Source organism: Sycon ciliatum, chromosome 5 (assembly GCF_964019385.1).
Source record: "Sycon ciliatum chromosome 5, ocSycCili1.1, whole genome shotgun sequence".
NCBI classification, from domain to species: domain Eukaryota; kingdom Metazoa; phylum Porifera; class Calcarea; order Leucosolenida; family Sycettidae; genus Sycon; species Sycon ciliatum.
In genome coordinates this window covers 3,205,916-3,232,048 of record NC_088647.1, presented here as the reverse complement: position 1 = coordinate 3,232,048, position 26,133 = coordinate 3,205,916, and the positions used below count along the sequence as shown (strand labels likewise).

Sequence of the window (26,133 nt, the reverse complement as noted above, 5' to 3'; positions counted from 1 at the left end):
TCTCTCCTTGGACTTATTCAGCATGTTCAGCAGATGCTGCATGCGCTCTTGTCGTCACTGTACGTGCCCGCCGCCCAGTTCTCTCCTTGGGCTTATTCAGCATGTTCAGTGGCATGTTTATTATTATTGTGAAGTTTGTACATAGTCTATATGTAGACACACCAGCAGCAGCAAATTTATTTTTCTCTCTCAGCATTTCACCACAAGGTTGATGTTTTTTTGTTGACAGTTTCCGCTTCTCCTTGTGTTTTCTCTTCCCCCTTTTTTTAAACCGTTTACAAATGGCCCCAGGGCCCATGCTGGAAATAGCATACATTTTAACGATGTACAACAGCAACAATATCATGTACAACAGCCGATTGGCGATGGGATTCATTTCGGCAAACGAAACAAACAAACAAAACACTTGTTATAATACTTGGCGGAATGTGTTGCAAGAGTTTTGCATGCTGTAGTAGTATTTTTTCTTATGCAGTTCTAGGTATTGTGTGTGTTGCTGCAAAGCTTTGGGGGGAAAGTTCGTATGAGAGCAAAGGAAGCTAACTGCCACCCACGGGCACAGCAGGAAGCAGGTTTCTTTCGAGGTTAGAAAAGCAGGCAGGTCTAGACAAAAATAACCCATGCACGATATTATTCAATGCCAGCAGTATGTTAGACCTAAACAAACACACTGTTGTGTGCGCGGGGGAGCTGTCCTGGTCAGGGACACAGCGAAAAGTAGTTTGTTTCGGAAGAAGAACAAAAAAAGAGCACTTTACAAAATTCAAAACTTTCTCAATAAACAGTGGGGCACAGAGGGCCTGTCGATTGGGACTTGGCTCCCTAGTCTTCCAAGAGCATCCTCCGTTTCGAGTACGCTGCTCGCGTTCAAGTTCACGCTTAGAAGGCATGGCGAGTGCGCATGTCTTCAAGTTTCTTTGAGACCTACAAACACATGCACACACATGCACACACATGCACACACACACACACACGCACACACACACACAAAACAGTTAGCATCAAGCACCAGTGGAAGGCCATGACTGAACTTCGCACCTGCCAATGTGTCTGCACAGCCCGGATTTCACGAAAGCGTTGCAGGGAATAGGTTTTAAAAGGCTGCACTACCATTGACTATCTACACATATATTGACCTTTGATAAATACCCACACCATCAACAGCATCAAATTCAAATAAATTTGCTTGACTCAATAAATACCACTGTACTTTTCCATGCAGCACTGCACTTTTCCCTAAAAAGGAGTATTTTATAAACAGTATTTAAAATAGTGGTATTTTATAAACAGTATTTATTGGCTTTTGGGCCAATAAATACTGTATATAAAATACCACTAAGGCCAATAAATACTGTTTATAAAATACTCCTTTTAGGGAAAGTGAAGGTCAACATATGTATAATAAATGTAGTAGCCTCAGGATTTATTGCAATTACAAACCAGTTATAAAAACCTCGGGGGACCTCGGTTTTTATACTGGTATGTAATTGCAATAAATCCTGAGGCTCTACATTTATTATATACGTGCATTATGATGGGAATAGTGACGTTGGCATTGGTAAGTCGTGTTTGAAGAGTACGCATTTCACCAAAGTATCACGTACCTCTGACGGCTCTCTGTCCAGGTCCTCTGCAATAGATTTCCGCTTAGAGTGGTCAAGCGAGTTGAACTGCTCACACAGGTCACCATCGATCACATTCTGAACAGCACGGAATAAAATGAAGAAAAAACCCCAGACAGACCGACATACATGTGAGTACGTCGAGTGCAAGTACAGCACATACACACACACGCGCGCGCACTCACACACACACACACACACACACACACACACACACACACACATCATTTGACCATTTGACACACACACACACACACACACACACACACACACACACACACACACACACACACACACACACACACACATACACACATACACACATACACACACACACACAAACACACACACACACACACACAAACACAATAAACCCACATCCTCAGCGGCAAGGGCAATCGCCCCGCAGACAAAAGAATAAAACTGCAGCAGCAGGAGATACTTACCCGCAGCGGGTGATAGTAGGAGCGGTAGTGCAAGTGGTCGCGGCCGCAGAGTGGCGGGTGCTCCTGACGCATGTACATCTCCAGATGCTGGAAGTAATCAATGTCTTCGCGTGACGTGAACGGCATCAGGGTACCGACAGCGCCACCTAGCAGAACAAGACACCGTAGACAAGACACAGGAAAACAAGCAGTGCCATCTCATTACATTGCCCAGCACTGTATTACAGTGTGTGTGTGTATGAAGGGCATACCAGAGCCCTGTGTCAGCACTGTAGGACAGTGTGTACATGAAGGCCATACCAGAGCCCTGTGTCAGCACTGTATTACAGTGTGTGTATGAAGGCCATACCAGAGCCCCATGCCAGCACTCAGCACACTACCATACACCACACCACCACAGACATAGTCAGCAGCTACAAAAACCAGATCATTGGCTTCCCACAGCTAGAGAAACACCTACGCGACTGGATGTTGAAAGTACATGTACTTTAAAAGTAAATCTTCGTAAAGTGAACCAGTGTGGAAGATGGCACACGAGACCCAGGATGATACCTAACGGGCCACAGTGTAGCTGCAAACACTAGCCAGATCTTATTGCAACTAGGGCTGTTGTAGGAATAAAGGCTCTCAGTGCAGTCTAGGGCTGTTGTAGGAATAAAGGCTCTCAGTGCAGTCTAGGGCTGTTGTAGGAATAAAGGCTCTCAGTGCAGTCTAGGGCTGTTGTAGGAATAAAGGCTCTCAGTGCAGTCTAGGGCTGTTGTAGGAATAAAGGCTCTCAGTGCAGTCTAGGGCTGTTGTAGGAATAAAGGCTCTCAGTGCAGTCTAGGGCTGTTGTAGGAATAAAGGCTCTCAGTGCAGTCTAGGGCTGTTGTAGGAATAAAGGCTCTCAGTGCAGTCTAGGGCTGTTGTAGGAATAAAGGCTCTCAGTGCAGTCTAGGGCTGTTGTAGGAATAAAGGCTCTCAGTGCAGTGCATGCTGGTTGCTTGAAATGGTCCTCTTCTTGACTGACTTTACTTACCCAGCGTTGTGTAGGTGATGGCCTCTGCGCCACCAGGGATGAGTGTTGTCTTTTGCATGGACAGCACAGTGTCACCAATGTGATAGCTACAGATTACTTCAACCTAGATGGGAGCAAACACACACACACACACACACACACACACACACACACACACACACGCGCACGCGCAAACACACACACACACACACACACACACACACACGCAAACACACACACACACACGCACACACACACACACACACACGCACACACACACACGCACACGCAGGCACACACACAACGTCACACACGGCAAGTAATGTTCTCCTTCAGTCTCAGATTCACGGTGGCGATATTTCATACAAAGGAATAAGGCTAGGGAGCGGGTTCAGCTTGCCCAAATCACAACTATTACACTATCACCAACATGGCTATCACTTACCTTTTGGCCAGCACCATTGAGCACTCCACGGTCCCATAGAGCACGGTTGCCAGTAGGATCTTCCTCCACATTATCACCAGCATCGGTTGGCAATCGTACCTATACACAACACATGCAATACACACACACACACGCATGCACACGTACGGACACACACGTACACACACGTACGGACACACACGTACGGACACACACGTACACACACACGTACACACACATACACACACATACACACACACACACACACACGCGCGCGCGCATACACACACAGACACACACACGCGTATACACACACACGCGTATACACACACATAACGTTATGACAATATCACATACACACCGCAATCAAGATGTGGTGTCAGCTACTTAGGGCAGCAACACAAATACCTTACTCACACGATTAGTGCCCCCCTTGTTTTTGTCAATGTCGTCGCACTGGTGTTTTCATGATCTAATTCACAGATCTTGCTGACGTATCCGTAGAGTCATTCTTCTCCTTTTTTCTTTTAACTTTATGTTACCGAAATGCTCTCTCTGTGTCTCTGTCTCTGTGTCTCTCTCTGATGAGCTACCTAATGCCCACCAGTACTAGCTACAGGAATAGTGTTCAATGTTGCAGAGACGGAGCGTTACAAAATTTCAAATGGCCGAGTATGTCGCAGCTTCTATGTTACAGGAAATGCTACAAGACTAGCCTATTATTCTTGAATCTACCAAACACATCTTGGCTTGTTGCAAAACATGACCCCAAGCTGGAATTAGCAGACTGTAGTGTAGTGTAGTGCAGTGTAGTGGTAGTAGTACTCACAACGTTGATTGTTCCAAACTTGTCACCCACTGCCACTGTGTTGTAGTCCAGTATACACAGAGAGCTCACCCACCTGTTACAACACACATACACATGCACACACACACAACACACACACACACACACACGCACACACACACACACACCCACACGCACACACACACAAGAAGTACAGCCGTGCACAAGGTGTAAGGATTCATCTCATAATTAGGGATTTCAGGCGGTTTTTTCTGAGCAGCGCTTTGCTCCAACTAACAAGTTTTCCTGAAGCATCTATGTGTAAGGACTGTCCACAGAAAATTTGAACGGAATCCAAGCAGTATTTCCAAAGTTATGAGCATTCAAACATAGCGCACCAACCTTGATGAACACACATACAAATTGGATCTGCAGGATGGCACAAAATGGAATTCCCATACTCCCTGGCAACACCATAGCAACAAATAAACTTCATCCGATCGTGGCCAAACTTGGATCCAGGATGGCCCTGGTTGTGACGGAACGTAAGATAAAAGTTTTTTTTCAAAATTCCAAATGACCGCAGCAATGGCGTCCTTAGCAACGGCCCTAGCAACAGTATATTTCACGCATAATTCAACATGGTAATAGGTGGAATATGACAGAAATACGGCAAACACAACATTTAAGTTATATAGTATGCATGTGGGAAACTAGACGAGTAGACAGCAAGCTCTGATGTCACACAGGGCCCGTTTTCGGCTGCAACGAGTCAGAGACGCACATAAAAATGTCATTAGCCGCACAACGATCATACTAGAGGCTATTGAGTATTGTACACAGAAGCCAGCCAGCGGTGAGTATTTATAAGAGATAAGTTCAGTAAAATACCAGCAGCCTGGAACAACCACGCACTTGTATGACACATGGAAGATCAAGTCTGGTGCCACACACAGGGTCAAGACCTGCTATGCCGGGTGCGGGCTCCAAAGCGCCATCATTTGCTGCGCCGGCATCAACATCAACTGTTGCTTCAGCACTGACATCAACGGCTGGTCCAGCGTGGACATGAACTGTTGCAAATGTCCACACCTCAGCACGTACGACTGCTCAGGTGTGGAAATTTGATAACACTGATATAATTTTCCAAACTTATACAATCCATGCAATTTGCAATCCCTGCAGCCCACAATTGTCCTTGCAGTTCAATGTTTCTTTCTTGGACAAGAATCAGACACAAGATACGATTTTTCGTTCAGTGTGTGGTTATCTGCTTTACAATTTGATTGAGAGGCAGTTCAAAAGGATGACTTAGTAATTCACTGAGGTCGTCACTTGCCTTGTTCTTCAGCAAATTTTTTCTCCACTGTCTGATACGCCCGATTTTGTTCCTGGCAATTTTCACATCGTCTCGAAATCCTTTCCATCCACGGCTGCAACTAGCAAAATCAAATTATGCTAACTTACTTGGTATAATTTTTGCTTCTCGCCCTCAACGAGAGTTCAACTACTGCCCGGGACAACACCATGAACACAGAGGAAGGCGGAAGCCAATCGTCTTTCTTCTCCACCTCCATACTGTGTAATGGCGTTCAACTTCAAAACAATTTCCGCTACCGATCGCGACCCTTCATGCCGTCTGAAGGAACCTACCTTGACTAAATCGATGCCGTAGAATCTGATTCTGACTGATGCTTGAGTGTGGAACCAAGGCAAACACCTCAAAAGCGACTTTGAAATCTACAAGAATCTATCGAGATGCGTAATATCGGCACGAATTCGCCGTGTGAGGCACCAAACGAAAGCTTGAAACCTACTCTTCAACGGTGCGCCAATAAAAATGGCGATAAACTCACTCTCCCTACCTAAAATCTACGCCGAAGACCCCGCTCTGAGCTGTGCCATGCCTGGCATTCAAAATGCATGCATGCCTGTCAAGGTACTTTTGCCCCCGCAGATCACGTGACTGAAATCCCTATCATAATACAATGCAAGCACATACATACGAGTTGTACTCTGTGATGGAATGCTTACAGAACCAAATCATTGATTACCCGCTTGAACTGTTTCAGCTCAAATTAAACCCAGGTGTTACATACCGATTGTGGACTGGATCTCTGCCATAGAGTGTTTATTAGAATAAGTGAAAGTGCATGCGCAGCAATGTGCTCAATTTGATCAATTGAGTTCACACGTGCAGGGATTATCATTTTGTCAAACTCAGTACCACACAGCAAGATGAGCCACAAAATCACGGCTACTGATTACAAAGAAATACCGTAATGTCGCGTATTAAAGCCGGGCTTATTCCTGTAGAAGCCGTACTAGGCTTCTATTCACATCAGGCTCGTATTCAAATCAGGTATTTCTATGTGTGTCAACACTAAACCCAGGTTTGTGTGCCGACAGTGATCTTGAAAATCAGGATTCTATACTTCAATACAAGACACACTACGGTAGCTGCACTCTTCTACCACTATCCTTACTTGGGTAATGTGTCGTCGGCCATGAGCAGTATCTGGTTTTCCTTGCCCTTGTACTTCAGCAGGAACACTGACTCCTGGACATCACCGCAGAAGATCCGGGTGCCGATCGTCTTCAAGCTGACTACAAAGTTGGGCAAGGACTGCAGGCAGTGGAAACAAGAAAAGCAACAGCATCAGAAATCAGCAACAAAAGAAGCATCATAAGCAGCAACAGTGAGAAGAAAAAATCATCTTCGAAGCATTCCGTAGCGTAAAGCACTAAAGTCCTGTATGATATGATTCATATCATACACCAGAACTGAAGACTTCCACAGTTCAACTACACATATCTCACAAGGTGCAGGAAGAGGATGAGAAGCAATCGTGATTATCACTGCTCAACGTGCTTTACAGCATGGTATACAGTACACAGATGAAACACCTCTGTGTGCAGATTGTGAAACTAGGACAATGCAAGACTGCTCAAAGTCCATTGACCATTCCTGCTCTGCATGTGCATGCACATGCTGACACACACACATTCCTATACGCACATGCAGACATACAGACACACGGACAGACAGATAGACAGACAGGCAGACAGACAGACAGACAGGCAGAGAGAGAGAGAGAGAGAGAGAGAGAGAGAGAGAGAGAGAGAGAGAGAGAGAGAGTGAGAGAGAGAGAGAGAGAGAGAGAGAGAGAGAGAGAGAGAGAGAGAGAGAGAGAGAGAGAGAGAGAGCCTGACAGACACACAAACACAGACAGACAGACAGACAGACACAAAGGTATACAATGAAAACCTTGGGGCCAATTCCATTGTGACAGACAGATAGACAGACAGACAGACCCAGATTATGGCGAGGGTGCAATGAAGGCTTACTCTGTTCTCGCATTTCCTCAGCAGCTTCTTCTTTCCCAGATCATAGATACGTATCATATTGTCAATGCCGGCAAGAAGGCGACCTTGGAACGGCATCAGCACCATAGGCACGCCGTCGATAGGAGTCTACCAACACCGCAAAGTCAACATACATACAAGTTGAGTTTGTCACTAGCAAGGATAAGCGAGTGCAGTGCAAGAACTACCTGTCTTTGGCAAGAAAGAACTGTCTCCAACACAAAAAGTGCAGACAAACGCACCCCCCCCCCCCCTCCCCTGCACACAACCACACAACCACACACACACCCCGCGCACATCCCCACTCCCACACACACACCACACACGCACGTGTACATGTATGACTGACCTGATGTAGGAACTCGAGCTTTTGTCCATCCTCAAGCAGTTGGAAGACATGCAGTGCACCGCCTGAACTCTGACGTGGCGTCAGTGTCAAGTCAGTCGCAGTGCCCACCACGATAAATCTCTCATCAGGCCGACAGCCGAACTCCACCAAGGCAATGCTGAGAAAAGAGGAAAACGGGAAGCAGCGAGGGTAAATTGTTAGTTGCGAAACTTTCACCACACAAACAGATGAGATCTCACGACAACTCCTTCCTTGCTGACAATTGATGAAAACACTGCTTGCAAGCAGCACGCATACACAGTGCAGCTTTAATATTTCTGCTAAACAAAACCCGGGCATAAGCAGTACACTGTACTGCACAGGGAAGGGAATGACATGCCATCAGTGCTACAGACCGCTCTAGTACGTACCTGAAAGCACCTTCATTCTGCTTCAGTGGTATCTGCTGCAGGCTTGTTCCCTTCGCACGCAGGTAGAAACAACATCAAGTACAATGTCATGTAGAGCACACACACACACACTTGGGCAGCAGCAGCAGCAGCAGCACATACAGCATATAGACAACACACTGACACCTAGCAATGGACCAGTTTGTTCCCAGCACTCACCCGCAGCATCACAGCAGCAGTACACTTCTGGCGACGAGTGCACAACTCTACACTCAACACTACCCCCCCCCCCCCCCCCCCCCCCTGTCAGCACCATAGCTGAGTGACTGTACATGGCATAATGTACCGTACTACTCAATGAAATCCAGTCACAGCGTCACTCAAGTACACGCCGGGCGTTGCGCAGCCCTAGACCTGTGAACACAGGGCTGTGAAATGATGCAAAGTTGATTGGATTTCATTTAGCAGCACTGTACCGGTACAGTCACTCAGCTATATTTGTTTGATGTTGTAGCCATATAGCACACAGTGCAGCAGCAGCAGCAGCAGTAGCGGCGTAGGCTAGAGCACGGCCCGAACAGCAGTCTCTGCTACACTGCACTGTGTGTCTGTACGGCTAGAACATGACGGCAGCAGTAGCAGCAGCAGAAAGGCAAGAGGAAGTTGCAACCTAGCAGACGACTATCTTCTCTGCTTCTGCTAAGAGTCCAACTTTCTCTTGCCTGTCTGCTGTTACTGGTCTTGATAGTGACGCCACGGCTGAGGAAAGAACAAGTTTACACCAACAGCAAGGGCCACGTCTGACTTCAAAATGATCTCCCTCCAAAACAGGAAACACCGACGCGTACGTGTATTCCTCTTTGGGATGGAGAGCATGCTGGCTATCAACACCAGCCATGTGCACAGACAACTTGGCATGCGCAGTCTCACCTCAATCGGGTTTACTAATCTGACACACGATGACCAGGTGGAAGTACCGGGCTTGGCCGCAGTGAAGTCGGCGTCCGGCAGGTTCTCGGTCAGGAACTCTTCGGCCATGAGCTGCGCAGCTTCTCTCTCGTCCGCGCCAGCTGCTTCCAGCATTTCCTGTTGGGAGTAGAGTGAGTCCAAAGAGACAGTACAGATTACTAACAGTCTGACAATAGAGAGGCATTTAGCATTTAGAAGGCACAGTGAGACACAAGACAATTCATCCAAGTCCACAAACACACTACAGAATCAGCAGTGGGACAGACGCACAGACGGACACACATCCACCCACTCACAAACACACACACACACACCTACACACCCACAAATCATCAATAAAGTACAGGCACGAACCGCAGCCATCTGCTCCTTGCGTTCCTGCTTGGTCTGGTCAGTGAGCGCATTGTGGTCACTCTCAACAACCACTATGTTATTGCTGACCGAGTCGATAACAAACTGCCGCGGTGTGAACTGCAGTGGCACGGATTGCTGGTTGAACACGGCACCGAGCTTTTCTAGAGCCAAAATTCTGAATGAAACAAAAAAAACACAAAAAAACACAGCAATGATAACAACGACAACGACAACAACAACAGCAACAACAACAACAACATAATATTGCCAAAGAGTGCTGTTTCAGAATGAATCGATGCACAGCGGTAGTAACATTTCCAAGTCAAGAAAGAAGCACCACAAAAATGCTATTCATGCAAGGAGCTACACACATAGACACAGACATACACACGCATGTACACACGCATTATTGCACTCTCTCTCTCTCTCTCTCTCTCTCTCTCTCTCTCTCTCTCTCTCTCTCTCTCTCTCTCTCACACACACGAAAAATCCGTGTGTGCTTGTGTGCGGCGTAAGCAAGAACTGAGCATGTTGACATGCCTACCTGAGAGTGTTCTGAGCGATGGCAACGATACCCTCGGGACACTGTTCGGACGAGAAGCTGGACGCGTACTCGAGTACTTCGTATGACAGTGGTGTTAAGTGGAAACGTGTCTGGTACGCATAACTGAGCCAGGACCGGCTAGATACACACAACACCTGCGCAGGGACAAGCAAGAATTGGACAACAACTGCACATTGAGTATCAGAAGGCACCACGGAGTACGGCATTGCTTCCCATACACACCACTCAGACATTGGCATGGTCTGTTGAATGCACTAAATAATCAAAAAATAAATTTAACATACGAGGAGATCGGATGAGGCCAGTGACAATCCTTCGCGAGTTAAAGCCACTATGATCAGTCCGTCCCTAAACCCAATCTTCGACTTGCTAAGAGACGCGGGTGACAGAAACTAGTCGCATATATCCGTAATTGCATGTATATGCAAGGTTGTATACCCAATCCCACTGTAGAATCACAATAATAATTATAATGCCAACCAAAAGGAACAGTTCTCCGGCAACTTCATGCAACACATGTTGCTTGAGCATCCGCAACACAATCATCCCTTAGTTTAAAAAAACGTTGGGTATTAGGTGATGGTGGGAGGAGGTTAAACAACGGCAATGACATAACACTTACAGCATCTTTGCCCTGCATCTTGACATTGAACAGCTTGACAGCACGCGATCCAAGATACCTGTGAGAACACAACAAGACACAACAACAGATTGCCTAAGGTGACAGTATCTACACATCAACACATCAACACATCTACACATCAACACATCAACACATCTACACATCAACACATCAACACTAGCCGTAAAAAACAGATCAAGATCCCGCCATCTACTAGTACAGCGCTGCACATGTGGACAATGGATGTGCATTGTATAGGCGGATAAACCATTCTGGCCAAGCGACCGCGTGATGAGTGTAGGGTTGATTGTCGATGCAGGATTGCTTAGCTATCGGCACTGCTCTACAATGTAGGTGCATTTCAACATGGTAGACTACTCGCTAGGGTGAGGAAACGCAGGGCTGCTGCGGCCCAGTGCTGATAACCTGTCAAATTTTTCGTTGAATGGGAGTTGAGGTGATGAAAGTGTACATCATAATTATGTTGACAGACCAGTATGCTACCTCATAAGACTCAAAGGGAAAGGGGAGGACAGATGGAGAGAGGGAGATAGAGAGAGAGACAGAGAGAGAGCCTGGCACTGACCTTGTCCGGGTATCTGTTAGATCACCGGTTACGGCATCCAGGACCGTGCGAAGAAGTACACCGTTCTGAGGAGGTACACGGCATTTATCAAAACAGACAAAAAAATGACACGGGCCCTATAGCAATACTGATACACTTTATAATCCTCCACCACCAGGGGGCTATGGAAATTCTGCTGGATTAGGGAGGATGCTGGGTTAACAAATCTGATCTACTGCTGCAATGTGCATGAAGAGGACACTTTAGTTACAGAAAGGTCTGTTGGTTTATAAAGGGTGCTGGATTATAGAGGGGCGACTGTATGAAGACTGCAACACCTGGAAAGGAAAAAAACAAACCAGGAGGATGCATGCACTGCATGCTGCCTGCCAATGCAGAGCAAGTGCACTTGAACACACACGTACCTGAAGACCAACATTGAGGAAGAGAGTACCCAGCGGGTTGCCACCGACTGCCTCCTGACCGTCCGCGCTACCGCCAAGCTGAAGAATAGACAGTGACTCGGCGGCCGCTGGTAATGCCTGCATGCTCAGTGGTTGCAGCGTGTCCTAAGAATGTGAAAAACAACACATAAACCAAGTGCAAATTCTAGATTAAGCAAAGGTGTGTAAGGGGTGGCCAGCTAATACCCAGCACGGTGCCCGTCGTTCACAGCCCAACGAAAGCAGCTACCAATCTCATGCATTCCAAAGGTTTCATAGAGATGCTCCCAAGTGAGTATGTCAGGTCATAAATGTCCTGCACTCCTCGGTGTGTGTGTGTGTGTGAGTGTGTGTGTGTGTGTGTGTGTGTGTGTGTGTGTGTGTGTGTGTGTGTGTGTGTGTGTGTGTGTGTGTGTGTGTGTGTGTGTGCATGTACATGTGTGTGTGTGTGTGTGTGTGTGTGTGGGTGTGCATGTGTGTGTGTGTATATGTGTGTGTGTGTATATATGTGTGTGTGTGTGTGTGTGTGTGTGTGTGTGTGTGTGTGTGTGTGTGTGTGTGTGTGTGTGTGTGTGTGTGCATGTGTGTGTGTGTGTGTGCATGTGTGCATGTGTGCATGTGTGTGTGTGTGTGTGTGTGTGTGTGTGTGTGTGTGTGCGTGTGTGTGTGTGTGTGTGTGTGTGTGCATGCACACGTGTGTACACCTCTCTGCACCAGGGTGCACTGAGCATGTTATTCAAGCTACTCTGGCAAACCCTGATCGACAAGTGCCTACTGCACTTCATTGCCAAAGCAAAAGGCTAGCAAGCCAGAAAAGAACAAAATACCGGCAGTTGAAAATACACAACAGAATAAGACTACAAGTAAGTAAACAAGGCACTCTTGACAATCCCAGTTGAAACATTTGGAAATAATGATCACCGCCAAACACAGCAGCTGATATACATCGGCAGCAGCAGCAGCGACAGCTACCCTGACAACGATGACTTACAGACGGGTCCAGTGAGATGATTCGCACGGTGTTGTCGGCCAGGCCGACGGCCAGGAAGCGTGATCGCTGCTCACTGGCTGGTACTGGGCCCAGCGCCATGCAGATGATGTCGGACGTCATCTCCTTGCGCTCAGTATACTCGTTGAGCTGGCCCGACGGATCCATCTCAAAGTAGACCAGCTCGCGGCCAGTCAGTGCAATAACCACCTGACAACAACAGCAACATGATAACACAAAACAGAATACCGGTATTAAAAGTGTAAGGTGGAGATTTATTTTCGGTAACTTCGGTACAGGAAATTTTTATGGTGGTTTAGCGTGTGCGCTAAGCCCTGTTAACGAACGTGGAACATCTACCACTCATACTTAGTCTGATGATCATGCATCTGATTATGATGTCATTGCTATACATGCGCATGCGCAGCGCACGCCACTCTCCCACGCGTGCTTTCCAAATCTTGCTTTAGAGAGAGAGCAAGAGAAAAGAGAGACTCCTTTGTCACATTTGCTTTCCGACGACTTGACTGTTCACTGGTTTGTCCGTCAGTTGTCAATTTCCCCTTCCCTCCCAACCCCATTCGACTGGGGATCACTATCTCTCCGTCACTGTCACCATAATTTCCTCAATAACAGTGTCAGTACAACTCTTGTCAATATACTTATATCGGGTGAGGGCAGTCTATCTCCGCAGCTGGCTCATTTCAATCACTACCGGTCGCAGCTCCTGCCCACGGCAGGCCGACCGTCTCTCGTTCACACTCTGTGTGCTCCAGGTCACAGCTCCTGCGCAGAGCAGGCCGACCTGTCCGTCTCTCTCTCTCACACACACTATGTGTGATCCCGTTCACACTCTGTGTGCTCCAGGTCACAGCTCCTGCGCAGAGCAGGCCGACCTGTCTGTCTCTCTCTCTCACACACACTATGTGTGCACCGGGTCACAGCTCCTGCGCAGAGCAGGCCGACCTGTCTTTCTCATGCACGCCAGCTGCTCCGCCCAATATCCCTGATATGCCAACCAGAAAACAATGTGTTCTGAGCCGGGTGCATGCCTGTATGTGGAGAGTGCGTTAACCTAAAATAAAACGCGACCTAAACATCAACCACGCCATGCCACCCAGTGTGCAGGATGCATTTTCGGATCTGGGAAACTGGTTCACCAAAAATGTTTGCGCTACCGAACAGTTCATTTTGGGAAATGCCAAAAATATTACATCCCCGAAAATTGCCGGTTTTACCGTATGGCCCAATTCGTCACCACCGCAAGGCAAGATGACAATGGAGGTGTATTCATATTGGAAAACAAAGAGCAACAGACAAGTGAGATGTTGCACACTACTGCAGAGACACACCATCATGGTAAACCCCGTCGAATAAACGTGCATGGTGCACATTTTCGTACTCAAAGAAAATGCCACCATTGTTTCCCCAAAATGAGAGAGATATTCAGAGGAGCTGACCTGTCGATCGTTGACTGCGCACTTCTCGATGATTCGCTTGCCAGGCGTTTTCCATTCGTTGACGCGCTTGTCAGCACGTACGTGGCGAATACCCTCTGGGTAGACCTGCAGACCAGAGGGTATAATTCACAACAGCAGAAATTAGAGAGACTAAGCAGGAAAAAGGTGCAAAATGCTAAGAGGGCTCGCAAAGCACGTATTTCTCAGAGGCATGCAACAATTACAGGAATTTACAGAGCTACATTCCACGGCCATGCTCTTCAGCAAAAACTCGCCTCTCAACGGAAAGATCGTGGCCATCGGTTTACTTTTCTTTACAGGCCGTCTGTGTTGGCCAGTTTGGGTATTGTGAACTGAAGTTCCAAAAAGGGAATACTAGTAATCATAGCAAACTATTACTAGTACGTTCAGCCAGGTTCAGAGCAGACAGCGCGAACTGTCTGGAAGACAACAAAGTGATTTTACAACCAAATGGGACTGGGTATTATGCATGCAGGGAGGGGGTCAGCTCAGTGGAGCTGCCCGCAAAAGCAGTGGGTCTGATACGAAGTGAAAGCTTTGCAAGACACAGCGCACAGCAGCCATACCTGAATAAGAGCATCGTCACCGAGCTGTGAGCATGACAGAGTCGGTGTTGTGCCGAGGAATCCAGAATCCGTTACTTCTTCAACAGTCTCGCCGATGGACAGCACAAGCGTGGCGTTGACGAACGACACAACAATGTACGAATCAAACTCATCTGTGTGCGTGTGTGCAAAATTGCCCAGGCCATGCACAACACACACACACACACACACACACACACACACACACACACACACACACACACACACACACACACATGCGCGCACACACACATGCGCGCACACACACATGCGCACACACACACACACACACACACACACACACACACACACACACACACACACACACACACACACACACACACACACACACACACACACACACACACACACACACACACACACACACACACACACACACACACACACACACACACACACACACACACACACACACACACACACACACACACACACACACACACACACACACACACACACACACACACACACACACACACACACACACACACACACACACACACACACACACACACACACACACACACACACACACACACACACACACACACACACAGTATAATACACAATACTGTAAAAGCCATAACGAAGTGCTAACTCTAACGAGTTCACGAGGAGCAATCTGTCGTTAAAATAGAAATCGTTATAACAGAAATCGATACATATACTGTCCTATTGAGCGTTGAGAATGAGACAGAATCGTTACCTTTGGTACACGTAAACCAGTGAATTTGGGGAAATCGTTATATATGCGCCTCGTTAGAATAATGGCTTTTACAGTAGTAAAGAGAAAAAGGATACAAAACTGGTCAGAGCTCAGGCATTACATCCACTATCTATCATAGGGATGGAAACAGAGCGTACAAGAAAGGGCAGAAGAGTGATATACTTGCATCAACAAAAGCATATACTGGTACTGAAGATGAACGGACAAACGGACAAACGGATACACACACACACACACACACACACACACACGCACGCACGCACGCACACACAAGAAACACGCACACAGCTAACCTTGTACGGTGCGCTTGACAGTCCAGACAGCATTGGGGTTACCGGGCAACTCGGACACAGCCATTTCAGACACCTCCAGACCGTGTCTCAGCACCCGTAACGATGAACGTGGACCACGTCCACATGCTACATAAAGCTGCGGTGTATCTTCGTTGGCTAAATCAGCAATCTGGGCATAGATACGGAAAATGGGGTAGGTGACAGAATACAGAGAATGCTTCAATCTCTCGCACAGACAACAAACAATCAACAAAACCAAGTGTGTGTACCTACACCAATGCATATGCAGAAACATGATACGCACTGACAGACAAGCAGTTGACAGACACATAGACAGACACATAGACAGACAGACAGACAGACAGACAGACAGACAGACAGACAGACAGACAGACAGTCATAACACACACACACACACACACACACACACACACACACACCACCACACGCACGCACACACACACCGCACGCACACCACACGCACGCACACACACACCACACGGACACACACACACATACATACCTGGCAGTTGAGCACCGGCGACAGGCTCTCCATCTCGTCAACCTGCACAAGATTGCGAAGCGGACGTGGCGCGTAGAAGAACGTCTCTCCCTCCTCCAACTGCATGGCACTAGAAAACTCTGGCTCATCATCATTGTCACCCAGAAAGGCAATCTGATAAAGGAAACTGAGCACATGACAACCATACACAGGCAGAGTGAAACTTCAGTACAGTCAGACCTCGCTTAACGGCACACATCCGTTTTCCACAAAAAATATCCGGATGTGCGAGGGAACCGGATAATCAAACACACATATTGTATGTATACATGACATATGCTGTAAATCGGTAACCAACAATTTTCTTCCAGATGGCAAGGGATCCGGATAAAAGAGGACTGGATAAGCGAGGTCTGACTGTATTCGTACAAGTACAGTAAAATTCCCCAGGTCCAGGCGTCCCTAATCCGGGCACGTCCGTCTACCCGGCACCTTTCTGACCCGCCTAGAGTCATAAAAATGGGTTTTCAACGAAAAGCAGCCCCAAAACAGTAATATTGATTGGCATAACATCTTTACTTGCATGCAGTAAGTATGAAAGTAGTTCAGAGTTATGGGCAATTCCTAGTTACGGCCAGTGGTCGGTCCCAACCTGCCCGCATCTAGGCAGTTTTACTGTAGAGTAAGACAGTTCAGTATTTTAAACTATATGTACATGCACAGCAGAGTTCTAGCCAACAACAAAAACGTGTAGGGGTTGGGGAGCGCAAAAAATGCAACGCACAGGTGCATAGAGCGTCCCAGAATGAGGGTTTTTCTCCGCATTTTCACTCTGTGAACTGAAGAAAATTTTGAAAAATGAGTAGGGTGCTGCGACCCCTACCCCCTTTTGGCTAGAACCCACCATGTACAATGTATAATATTATCTCCTGTTAGCACAGAGAGAAACAAGAACCTTTCGGAAGACGGTAAGGACAGTATACCAGCTGTTTTTCTACCAGATAAGGGCAGTCGTGATAGTGCACAGCTTTCCTAGACAATGGAAAGATGTGGCGTGTGTGCGGTGTGTGTAAGGGGGGGGGGGGGGGGGCAAGAAGAACGAAAGCTTTTAACCGAGCACGACGCTACCTGAATGCCGCCCCACGTCAACACCTGCAAAAATTGCGTCTTTCCTATGAAAGTAGTAGCTGTTCAAGGATCGATAACTTTAACTTCCCTTGGACGAATTCCACGATCTTGAGCTTCCTGAAAAGGTCTTCAGGCGAGGAACAAAATAGTTCCAAGCTCAGCTCGGAGCGACACCAAAAGCCCATGCTACAGTCTGGCAAAACTTCACGCACGCGCTCGACAGACTTGAGCACGGCCAGGAGATCAAATCCTCAGCTGCCATTTCACTCTCCTTGCTCGTATCGAGCTCAAATGTTTTTGAGGACTCCTCAGATTCGCTGCCATCATTTGAATCTAGTTTCCATGGCAGCAGATAGCACGAACATTAGGGGTGAAACGGTTACCCTTTAAGGTAACAAACGGGTATCTGGCTTAACGGGCGGGTTATCGGGTACCCTTTATCCGCCATACTTTTTCCAAAAACGTTGCATTTGCTTGGGATCGTAAGCGCAACATGTTATTTGCAGGCATTCTGATAGGAGAGCGATTTTCGGGCAACAATTGCTACAGCAGCCTTCCGGATTTCACGCCGGAAGGATATGCGAAGTCATACAAGTACACTACACCGCGACAAGCACAGTGTGCACAATCACTGCGCTACATGCTAACAGTCGAAATTGTCGTAGCTACAATGGATACCGTGATATGTAGCAGGATTGAACGAGGAAAAACACACTCAAAACTGTGCACTGAACTGTACAGCTGTACAAGCAAGCTTCTAATACTGTACCCTACAATCCTACAAGACTAACGGGTACTCGTTTGCTAACGGATCAGCAGCTAAACAGACGGGTACCCGGGTTACCCGGATCACCCCTTTCACCCCTAACGAACATGATCGAAAATGGAAAATAAGCGTTCTGCAGAGTACGCCAAAAAATCGATTTGAATTTGCCGTGTCGAGTCACATATCTCAACAACCCGGGGTCGTATCGCTTCGGCGATTGTTTCTATCGCAAGCTGAGAGTTTTCTCTTGCAGATACATGTTTCGATCGTGAGAATCGGCCAAGAATTGACCGAGTTACAATAGTTTGAACTCACGCGGTTCATGCAAATCGCGTTTGTACGCTATGTACACTCACGACGTAATAATACGTCACGCGTGGGAGCAGTGACACTGTACGTGACGTAATAATACGTCATGCGTGCTCAAAGGGTTAACTTACTGATTGCCAAATTCCGACGCCACAAACAGGAAGCCGGTCTTGAGCACACACATACTGGTGGCGACGGGCACCGTGTCAAAGTACTTAAGACGAATCTCCGTGACCATGTCGTCCTCAACACCCAGCGTGATCTTGAAGAGATCGCCCTGCTCCGTCTGCGCCAGCACAAAGAACATAGACTTGGTCTTGTGCGTGGCGAAGGCCACGAAGATCATGCCACGCTCCGGATCGTCCAGGTCGTGGCGGCGGCGCGGGATGGGACTGCGCACATCCTGCTGCTCGCCAAAGTTCTTATACGTGATGTAGTTCTCTGAGCAGACTAGAACACCGCTGGGCCCATCGTTGCCACCAGGAACTGCACACGAAAGAGGAAGCACACATGACACAAGACATCAAAGCATCGCTCTTCAACAAGTGTAAACAAGCAGTACTGTATCTCAACATGGTGTACTGAGCATGCAGCACGGTTATCATGTTGCTAACATAAAAACTTTTTTTAAAGTGCCTGTAACGTACAGACTCGTACACTCATTATGTCCGTCATTTGAACATGCACACACGTGTGCGTGTGCACGCACACACGCGCTCACTCTCACTCACTCACGCGTACACACACGCACGCACACCCACACGCAAATGCAAACACACACCCACATACACCCCCATACACACACACACACACACACACACCACCACCACCACCACACCACACACACACACAAGCGCCCACACACACTTCGCAAACGGGAAATACCTACAGGGTCTGTATCAATAGTAAAATGTTGACATACCTGCTATGAGTAGATTGGCGGCCTCTTCCAATGGCTCTGTGTACTTGCGGACAACATGGTTCAGACCGAGATCCAGTTCATAAAACGTCAACGTCTGCAAGAAAACCCCAGAGACATCAACACCACATCAATGTGTGTTCTCAAACATCGAAGAAATGGTGGCAAACATATTTAATTGTGCTACCTGGTCAGAGGAGATCCACATGTACAGTGAAACCTGTCTAAGACGACCGCTCAAGGGACCTTCAAAAAAGTGGTCTCTGTTACCAGGTGGTCTCCTTATCCAGGGTCATTTGACTGGAAATAGCATCCCTTGATCCTGGTTTCAGTGGTCTTCTTGGACAGGTGGTCACCTTATCCGAGTGGTCGCCTCGACAGGTTTACTGTACCCTGTGTCCGGGTACAGCTACCCAATATGATATCAACGCACTATGTACTGCAAGACACGTTAAACTAGAGCGAGTTGCAAATTTAACACATTTTTAAATTGACCCAGGAGGAGCTAACAGGCATATCCCACATAACACATACCGGTATCAGGCAATATGGTCCTAATGAAATTTATCCCAGCGACGAAATTTCACTAGTTAAACGTTAGATTAACGTTCTATTTTCATGTCTCACAGTAACTGACGTGATAGTGCACACAGGGGGGATTGTCAAACAGGCTAACATCCAGCGGCTACACGGAAGATAACCATGACGACCAAGGTGACCACTCAATCTAAACTGACCAGCTAAAGGATCAGGACCGGCTGAAGGAGTTCTTGATTGGTCCGGCCATACCCTAGCCAAGTTTCATACAGTTTGTGTATGATATGGAGGGTACATATGACCTCCTCAGCAGTAAAAACACATTGGTGGCCAAAAAGTTGGTCCGACCATGGCCTGAGGATGGCCGCCATACTGATATGATAGTCTACACAGCACCTGCCAGTCTGTCGCATCACACAAACCAGCCCAAACCCATCTTCTTTCTACAGAGATCATGCATGTATAGTGTTCAAGTCCAGCCTAGTCAAATCTTAACCTACCATTTGCGTGGTCTGTGCTGCTTCTCCAGTGGGATCGCCATCTGCCTCCTGTGTGCCAGGCAACAAGCATGTGTACAGACGATAAACAAGCATGTACACAGGGCATAGCAAGCCAGCCAGCCAGGAAGCCAGGACACGTCCACAGACACATACCCAGTTCCATACACGCATGAACACGAACAAACACAGACAGACAGACACACAGACAGACACACACACACACACACACACACACACACACACACACACGCACACACACGGATGAACACAGACACACAAGCACAAATAATCAGCGACACACTAGCCAAGGCAAACAACACGTTATGGACATCTATAGCGACACAGCATAGCATGGAAATGTCGGGGGTGGAACGAACTGCTTGCCTAGATTCTCTAGGGCAATCAGTCAGAGAATATACCCCAGCATTACTATTGGAAGGATTCAGGTTGACAGCCAGACCTGGATATGGTTATCACGAGAGAGAGACTTGCCGACACAAAGGACCAACGGACAAACAACAAGAACTAGAGAACAAGCTGGCAAGACTTCTCTCCCGCACCACACCGACTGCCAAAGCATCTCACTTCCGGCAAAGCACACCGCAGCACAAAGCGAAACGTTCAGATATTTGTCAAGCCCATTTAGGGGGCATACAGCCTAAAGCCTTTAAAACAATTTAAAACACTACAAACCAGCTAAGAACATAGAGCATGTTGTCATGATCATGATGCTAGGCCCTGTCAACATCATGATACTCAGCAAAGAGCCATGCACTACTTGCAGAAGGATCCCAACATGCCATGCACTTGTGCACATAAATATGTTCACATAAAAAATCAATCAGTTTTCAACAACACGGCTGGCTGATTTGCCAGACGGGAGAGAGACCTCAGCCTTAGGTTGTATTGCGGTAGTGAACAGTAAGCGCATGCGTGCGTAGTGTGTGTACAGTTGCGCTCGGTGAAACCCAACCAGGAGTGCATATTTAGCGCCCTCAACTTGCACAGCCCTTGACACCCAGTCCCCTGCGAGTGGCACGAATGCGGCTGGACATACGTACTCATGTACAAATACATGGATGTAATCGGAACTGGTCCTGGGCGCCAGCTTTGAGCTTTGGGTCGGATTTCACGGAGCGCAACTGTAGTACTGGATGCCCATAATCATACCTCGTAGTCCAGCTCCAGACAAGCGAAGATGGGATTCTCAAAACCCACGTCCACGCCAATGGCTGCCAAGACCAGTGTGTGAGACTTGTGAGCCTCCAGTGGTGAGGAGATTGTCAGACGTGCGGCTGCGTCACGGTTAAGGATGTACACAAGCTTCTGCTTCTCAATGGCACCTGTATATAGTATAATGTATACAAATGCAGGCAAGTGCACACACACGCACACATATATACATACCGGTACACGTACACGTGCACATACGCAAGCGCACACCACACACACACACACACACACACACACGTGCACATGCGCACACACACGCGCACACATTCACACGACACGGGAGAGGGAGAGCCAAATAAAATACATAAGACAGTTAGTACTTGGTCCGGCTCATCGCAATTGTCGCTTATCTACCGCCACTAAGAACAGGAGTTTTTTTTACCGCTCTGTGAAATTTCCAGTAGGCATAGTGAGGAAGCATGATACAAAAATACTCTCCGCCACAAGAAAAAAAATTCAGCAATGGAATCAGGTGAAGCGAGTCGAAGAAAGGAAGCAAGGTAAGCAAAATGCACGAAATAAATCCGCGAAGGAGCGCGTTCTTGCACTCACACTCTTACAGGTCCAGAGTTCATTCAACTCTGCATCACTCGAGCTGCCGCGCCGTTACATGTAACATGAGCTGACATTTGCTGGTGTCTAGCTGCTGGCGTAGACGGAGTATCTCTTGCTTTCTCACTCAGGCTGTCGTATGGCAGCAATGGGAAAGGAACAGTTGTGGCTGTCACTTCGGTGCTTCAAGGAACGTGGGCAGTGTGACCTGTGTGTCTCCACAGCGTGTTTCAACAAAGCCTTCGAGGCATACAGGCCTCTCCAGACAGCTGTCATACGCTCCGCTGAATACGCTGACCACGACTCTTGTAACGCTGCTGCTAGGTCCACCAAGCAAGGAACAACAACCGTCGGCCGGGCGCATCGCATCAAAACACCTTTCTTCTTCAGCATGACGCTCATGCGGCTCATACTCCTCTGCCATGCACGCGTGCCTGTCACGCTCTCCAGGATGTCAGTTGCCCCTGCCACAGTTCCGGTCTTCGGGTCGCTGCGCGCTTGGCTTTTGGCAACACAGACAGTGAATGGCCAGATTCCCACTTCCCAAAAAAGTCGAACACATCGCGATTCAAAATGCTAGTCGCGATCATTTTTCTTTGGTGCCTCCTTTGATCTTGCCATCACAACCTCCCAAGCAAAAGTAAGTTAGATATCGTGATCGGACTGGGTTTTACCCGTCAAAAGGTGCGTGGGGGATAAGCGACAATTGCGATGAGCCGGACCAAGTATGAACATGATTTTTATACCAATTGATGAAGTTGAAACAAGTGCCCAACCATCATTGATGTATGGAGTGTGATGTACAGGTACAGTGCATGGATAGGGGGGGGGGGGGGGGGGGGGCAGAAGTGGACGTGTGTGTGTGTGGGGGGGGGGGGGGGGGGGGAGGGGGGATCATCTGGCTCTTGTTGATTACTGTAAGGTTAGTGACAAATACTGTGTACATATGTTCAATGTGTAGATGATCCTCTCCTACCCTACCCTACCCTACCCTACTCTTCCCATACACTGTACAATGTACATGTTGTACTAAACACATCACACATAAACATCCAACCACCAGTAACCAGCTGTTTCATCGAAACAAAATGTTTTCGTTTAGGGCGGGTGGGTTTTAGGAGTTTTTTTTGTTTTGAAAATGATTATTGAATGCATAATATTATGGAGAATATCCAGGTACTACTGGGCGCCGGATATTGAAATCAGGATATTGTTGAAAATCGTGTTACCTGCAGAAAGGGTGGGTGGAAGTCGAAAAATACTAAAAAAAATTGTTTTGAAAACCAATCGGTAACCCCGGGTGTCCATTAAGTAAAGAATAAAGAGAAGTGTTGTGGTCTACAAGTGCCTACCTATCATTACGGCACGGCCCTTGGGGTCCACAGCCAGGTATTGGCCAGGAACGATACGTCGGCACCCGCTCTTGCCAAATGTCTCTTGATGAATCTACACACCCACGCACAGATAGGTGCACACCGATGCGCGCGCGCGCACACACACACACACACACACACACACACACACACACACACACACACACACACACACACACACACACCCACCGACACACGCACACACACGAACGAATGAGCACAGGAAAAAGGTTATGGTTCAAACAGACACAACCAGACATCAAGACATACCTACATTGATCTTCAGGCATGTATCACCCAATTCTACCAACAAACAGTAGTATGCAGAAAGTGGTAATACGCGAGTGACACAAACTGCTGCCTGTGAACAACACTGATACACAGACTAGTGCACGCTGACATGAAAACGTATCTAGAGACTCGTGCAACATAGAAACGACAATCAAACCGTGGTCTACGCAGCCAAACAGGAACAATACACAATACGCATACCTTTTCGAAGACATTCTTGGCAGGTTTGTACTCCAAGATGACAATACGGCCAGAATCCGAACCAACGACAATGAAGTCTAAACCATGCAAACATATCAGCAATAAACAGCACAAGAAGCAGAAACAAAAATAAGCATAGTATCAGCCTCGGGTCAACCAGAGACCAGAAGACAGAGGAGAAAAAGGTAAGGACCAGGATAGATAGACAGATAGAGAGAGAGGCAGAGGAGAGAAGAGAGGGGAGAGAGGGGAAAGAGAGAGAGAGAGAGGGGAAAGGAGAAAGGAAGAGAGAGGGAAAGAGAAAGGAAGAGAGAGGAAAAAAGAAAGGAAGAGAGAGGGAAAGAGAAAAGAAGAGAGAGAGAGAGAGAGAGAGAGAGAGAGAGAGAGAGAGAGAGAGAGAGAGAGAGAGAGAGAGAGAGAGAGAGAGAGAGAGAGAGAGAGAGAGAGAGGGAGGAGAAGAGAGACAAGAGAGACAGGAGAGACAAGAGAGAGACAAGAGAGGAGAAGAGAGACTAGAGAGACAAGAGAGGAGAAGAAATAAGAGAGGGAAAGGGAGGAGGAAAGAGAGAAAGGAAAAGAGAGAGAAATACATGCATTGAGCAAGGAGTTTCTCAGGCAGAAAAACACAACTGATCACAAGGCTGACTGAAACAAACTGGAGGAAAAACAGCTTTCTCAAAAGTGTCACCTGAAGAAGGTGCAATGCGTGGAGGTGAACTTCGAGGTGAAAGTACTAGTTAGCACCAGCTCTGCGCCATGATCATGATGATATCCCATACATGCTCCTCGCACTAAAAACTAGTGAGACTTGCTACTAGTCTTTTCAAAAGGTGTGAGCATAGCAAGAAGCTAGCTATCTGTCAGTACAGCCACCAGTGCTGCTAGCACAAGGACACGTTAACATAACAAACAGTGACCAAGGTCCTATCTTCATAATTCTGTGTTCCATGTTTAGAAACACCAGGACTGCAGGGCAGCTTTTCAAGCTGAACAGCTGAAGCGCAGCGGTGTGACTGCGAGCTTAAGGACATGCTTGCGTAACTACGGCACAGCTAAGCAGCAGCGTGTCAGGACAAAACTCATGCCTCGAAACAGGAAAATGCTAAAGTGACAATGAAAGTACATGACTTGTATATGCATTGTCTTATGTTTGTTTGAATTGTGCTGCATTTAAAAAATTGAATATCACGTCAAAACAATTTGAATACCGGTACAGGTAGGCCACTCTGAGAGCAGTACATAGTAATAAATAATATTGAAATGGTGAATTAAGAATCAACCTAGACTCGTAAAGGTGACGGAATACTATCGAATTTAAATCCAATTCCACTTGGCTTTTTTTTATAAGTTCGCGAGGTGTATGCATGTGAGGCACGTACCTTTAGAAGCTCCTGTCAGGCGAAAGGCCACCAGCGAGCGAATGACACCGAACACTTCAACGGACAGCACGGGAACAATTTTACCAGTGTTGGGATCAGGACGAAGGAGCTCCAAGACTTTCTGTCCTCTCGCCACAACAATTTCTTGCTGTTTAGTGCCCGTGAAATTGCCCTGAATGGCGCAGGTGATGGTAGTTGGGCGTTGCAGAGTGACATTGTAAAGATACATGATTGTTTCTACGTTCCCTCGCCGCCACTATCTACCAGCCATAATCCAAGAGCACAATCACCACTTCATTGCTCATTCACCTCAACTCACTCCGAGTTTTCAACCATGCAAACCTTCAAAGATTCAGCAGATCAGCTCATCTCAATGCAATGTGCTTCAAAAAATGTTTGACCAAGATTTTTTTGCGTTCATGGATCGGGATCATGAGACGCCATTTTTCTT

General features: G+C 47.3%; 1 protein-coding gene across 1 annotated transcript; it reads right to left on the bottom strand.

The window, feature by feature from the left end:
- Nucleotides 1-342: 342 nt before the first annotated feature.
- LOC135817195 (splicing factor 3B subunit 3-like) lies at nt 343-26,058 on the bottom strand. The gene is made up of 28 exons (XM_065330324.1): nt 25,683-26,058; nt 24,304-24,380; nt 23,791-23,884; nt 21,824-21,996; nt 20,654-20,701; nt 19,620-19,713; nt 18,829-19,183; nt 16,516-16,681; nt 15,993-16,161; nt 14,934-15,085; nt 14,347-14,451; nt 12,890-13,096; nt 11,881-12,024; nt 11,477-11,541; nt 10,891-10,948; nt 10,248-10,402; nt 9,704-9,878; nt 9,311-9,466; nt 8,402-8,451; nt 7,992-8,148; nt 7,625-7,750; nt 6,763-6,902; nt 4,319-4,391; nt 3,511-3,609; nt 3,087-3,189; nt 2,069-2,214; nt 1,605-1,700; nt 343-924 (listed from the first exon to the last, which is right to left on the bottom strand). Exons 1-28 carry the CDS (start codon nt 25,909-25,911, stop codon nt 880-882), a joined length of 3,657 nt encoding a protein of 1,218 aa, XP_065186396.1. The 5' UTR covers nt 25,912-26,058; the 3' UTR covers nt 343-879.
- Nucleotides 26,059-26,133: the final 75 nt, after the last annotated feature.

What these genes read in the sequence shown, in the direction of transcription:
- LOC135817195 (XM_065330324.1), bottom strand. Translation starts at nt 25,911, where the DNA reads ATGTATCTTTACAATGTCACTCTGCAACGCCCAACTACCATCACCTGC. An exon ending in GGGCCGTGCCGTAATGATAG is followed by an intron (nt 21,997 to 23,790) that starts GTAGGCACTTGT and finishes TACTATATACAG; the next exon opens with GTGCCATTGAGAAGCAGAAG. An exon ending in CCTACTATCACCCGCTGCGG is followed by an intron (nt 1,701 to 2,068) that starts GTAAGTATCTCC and finishes CGTGCTGTTCAG; the next exon opens with AATGTGATCGATGGTGACCT.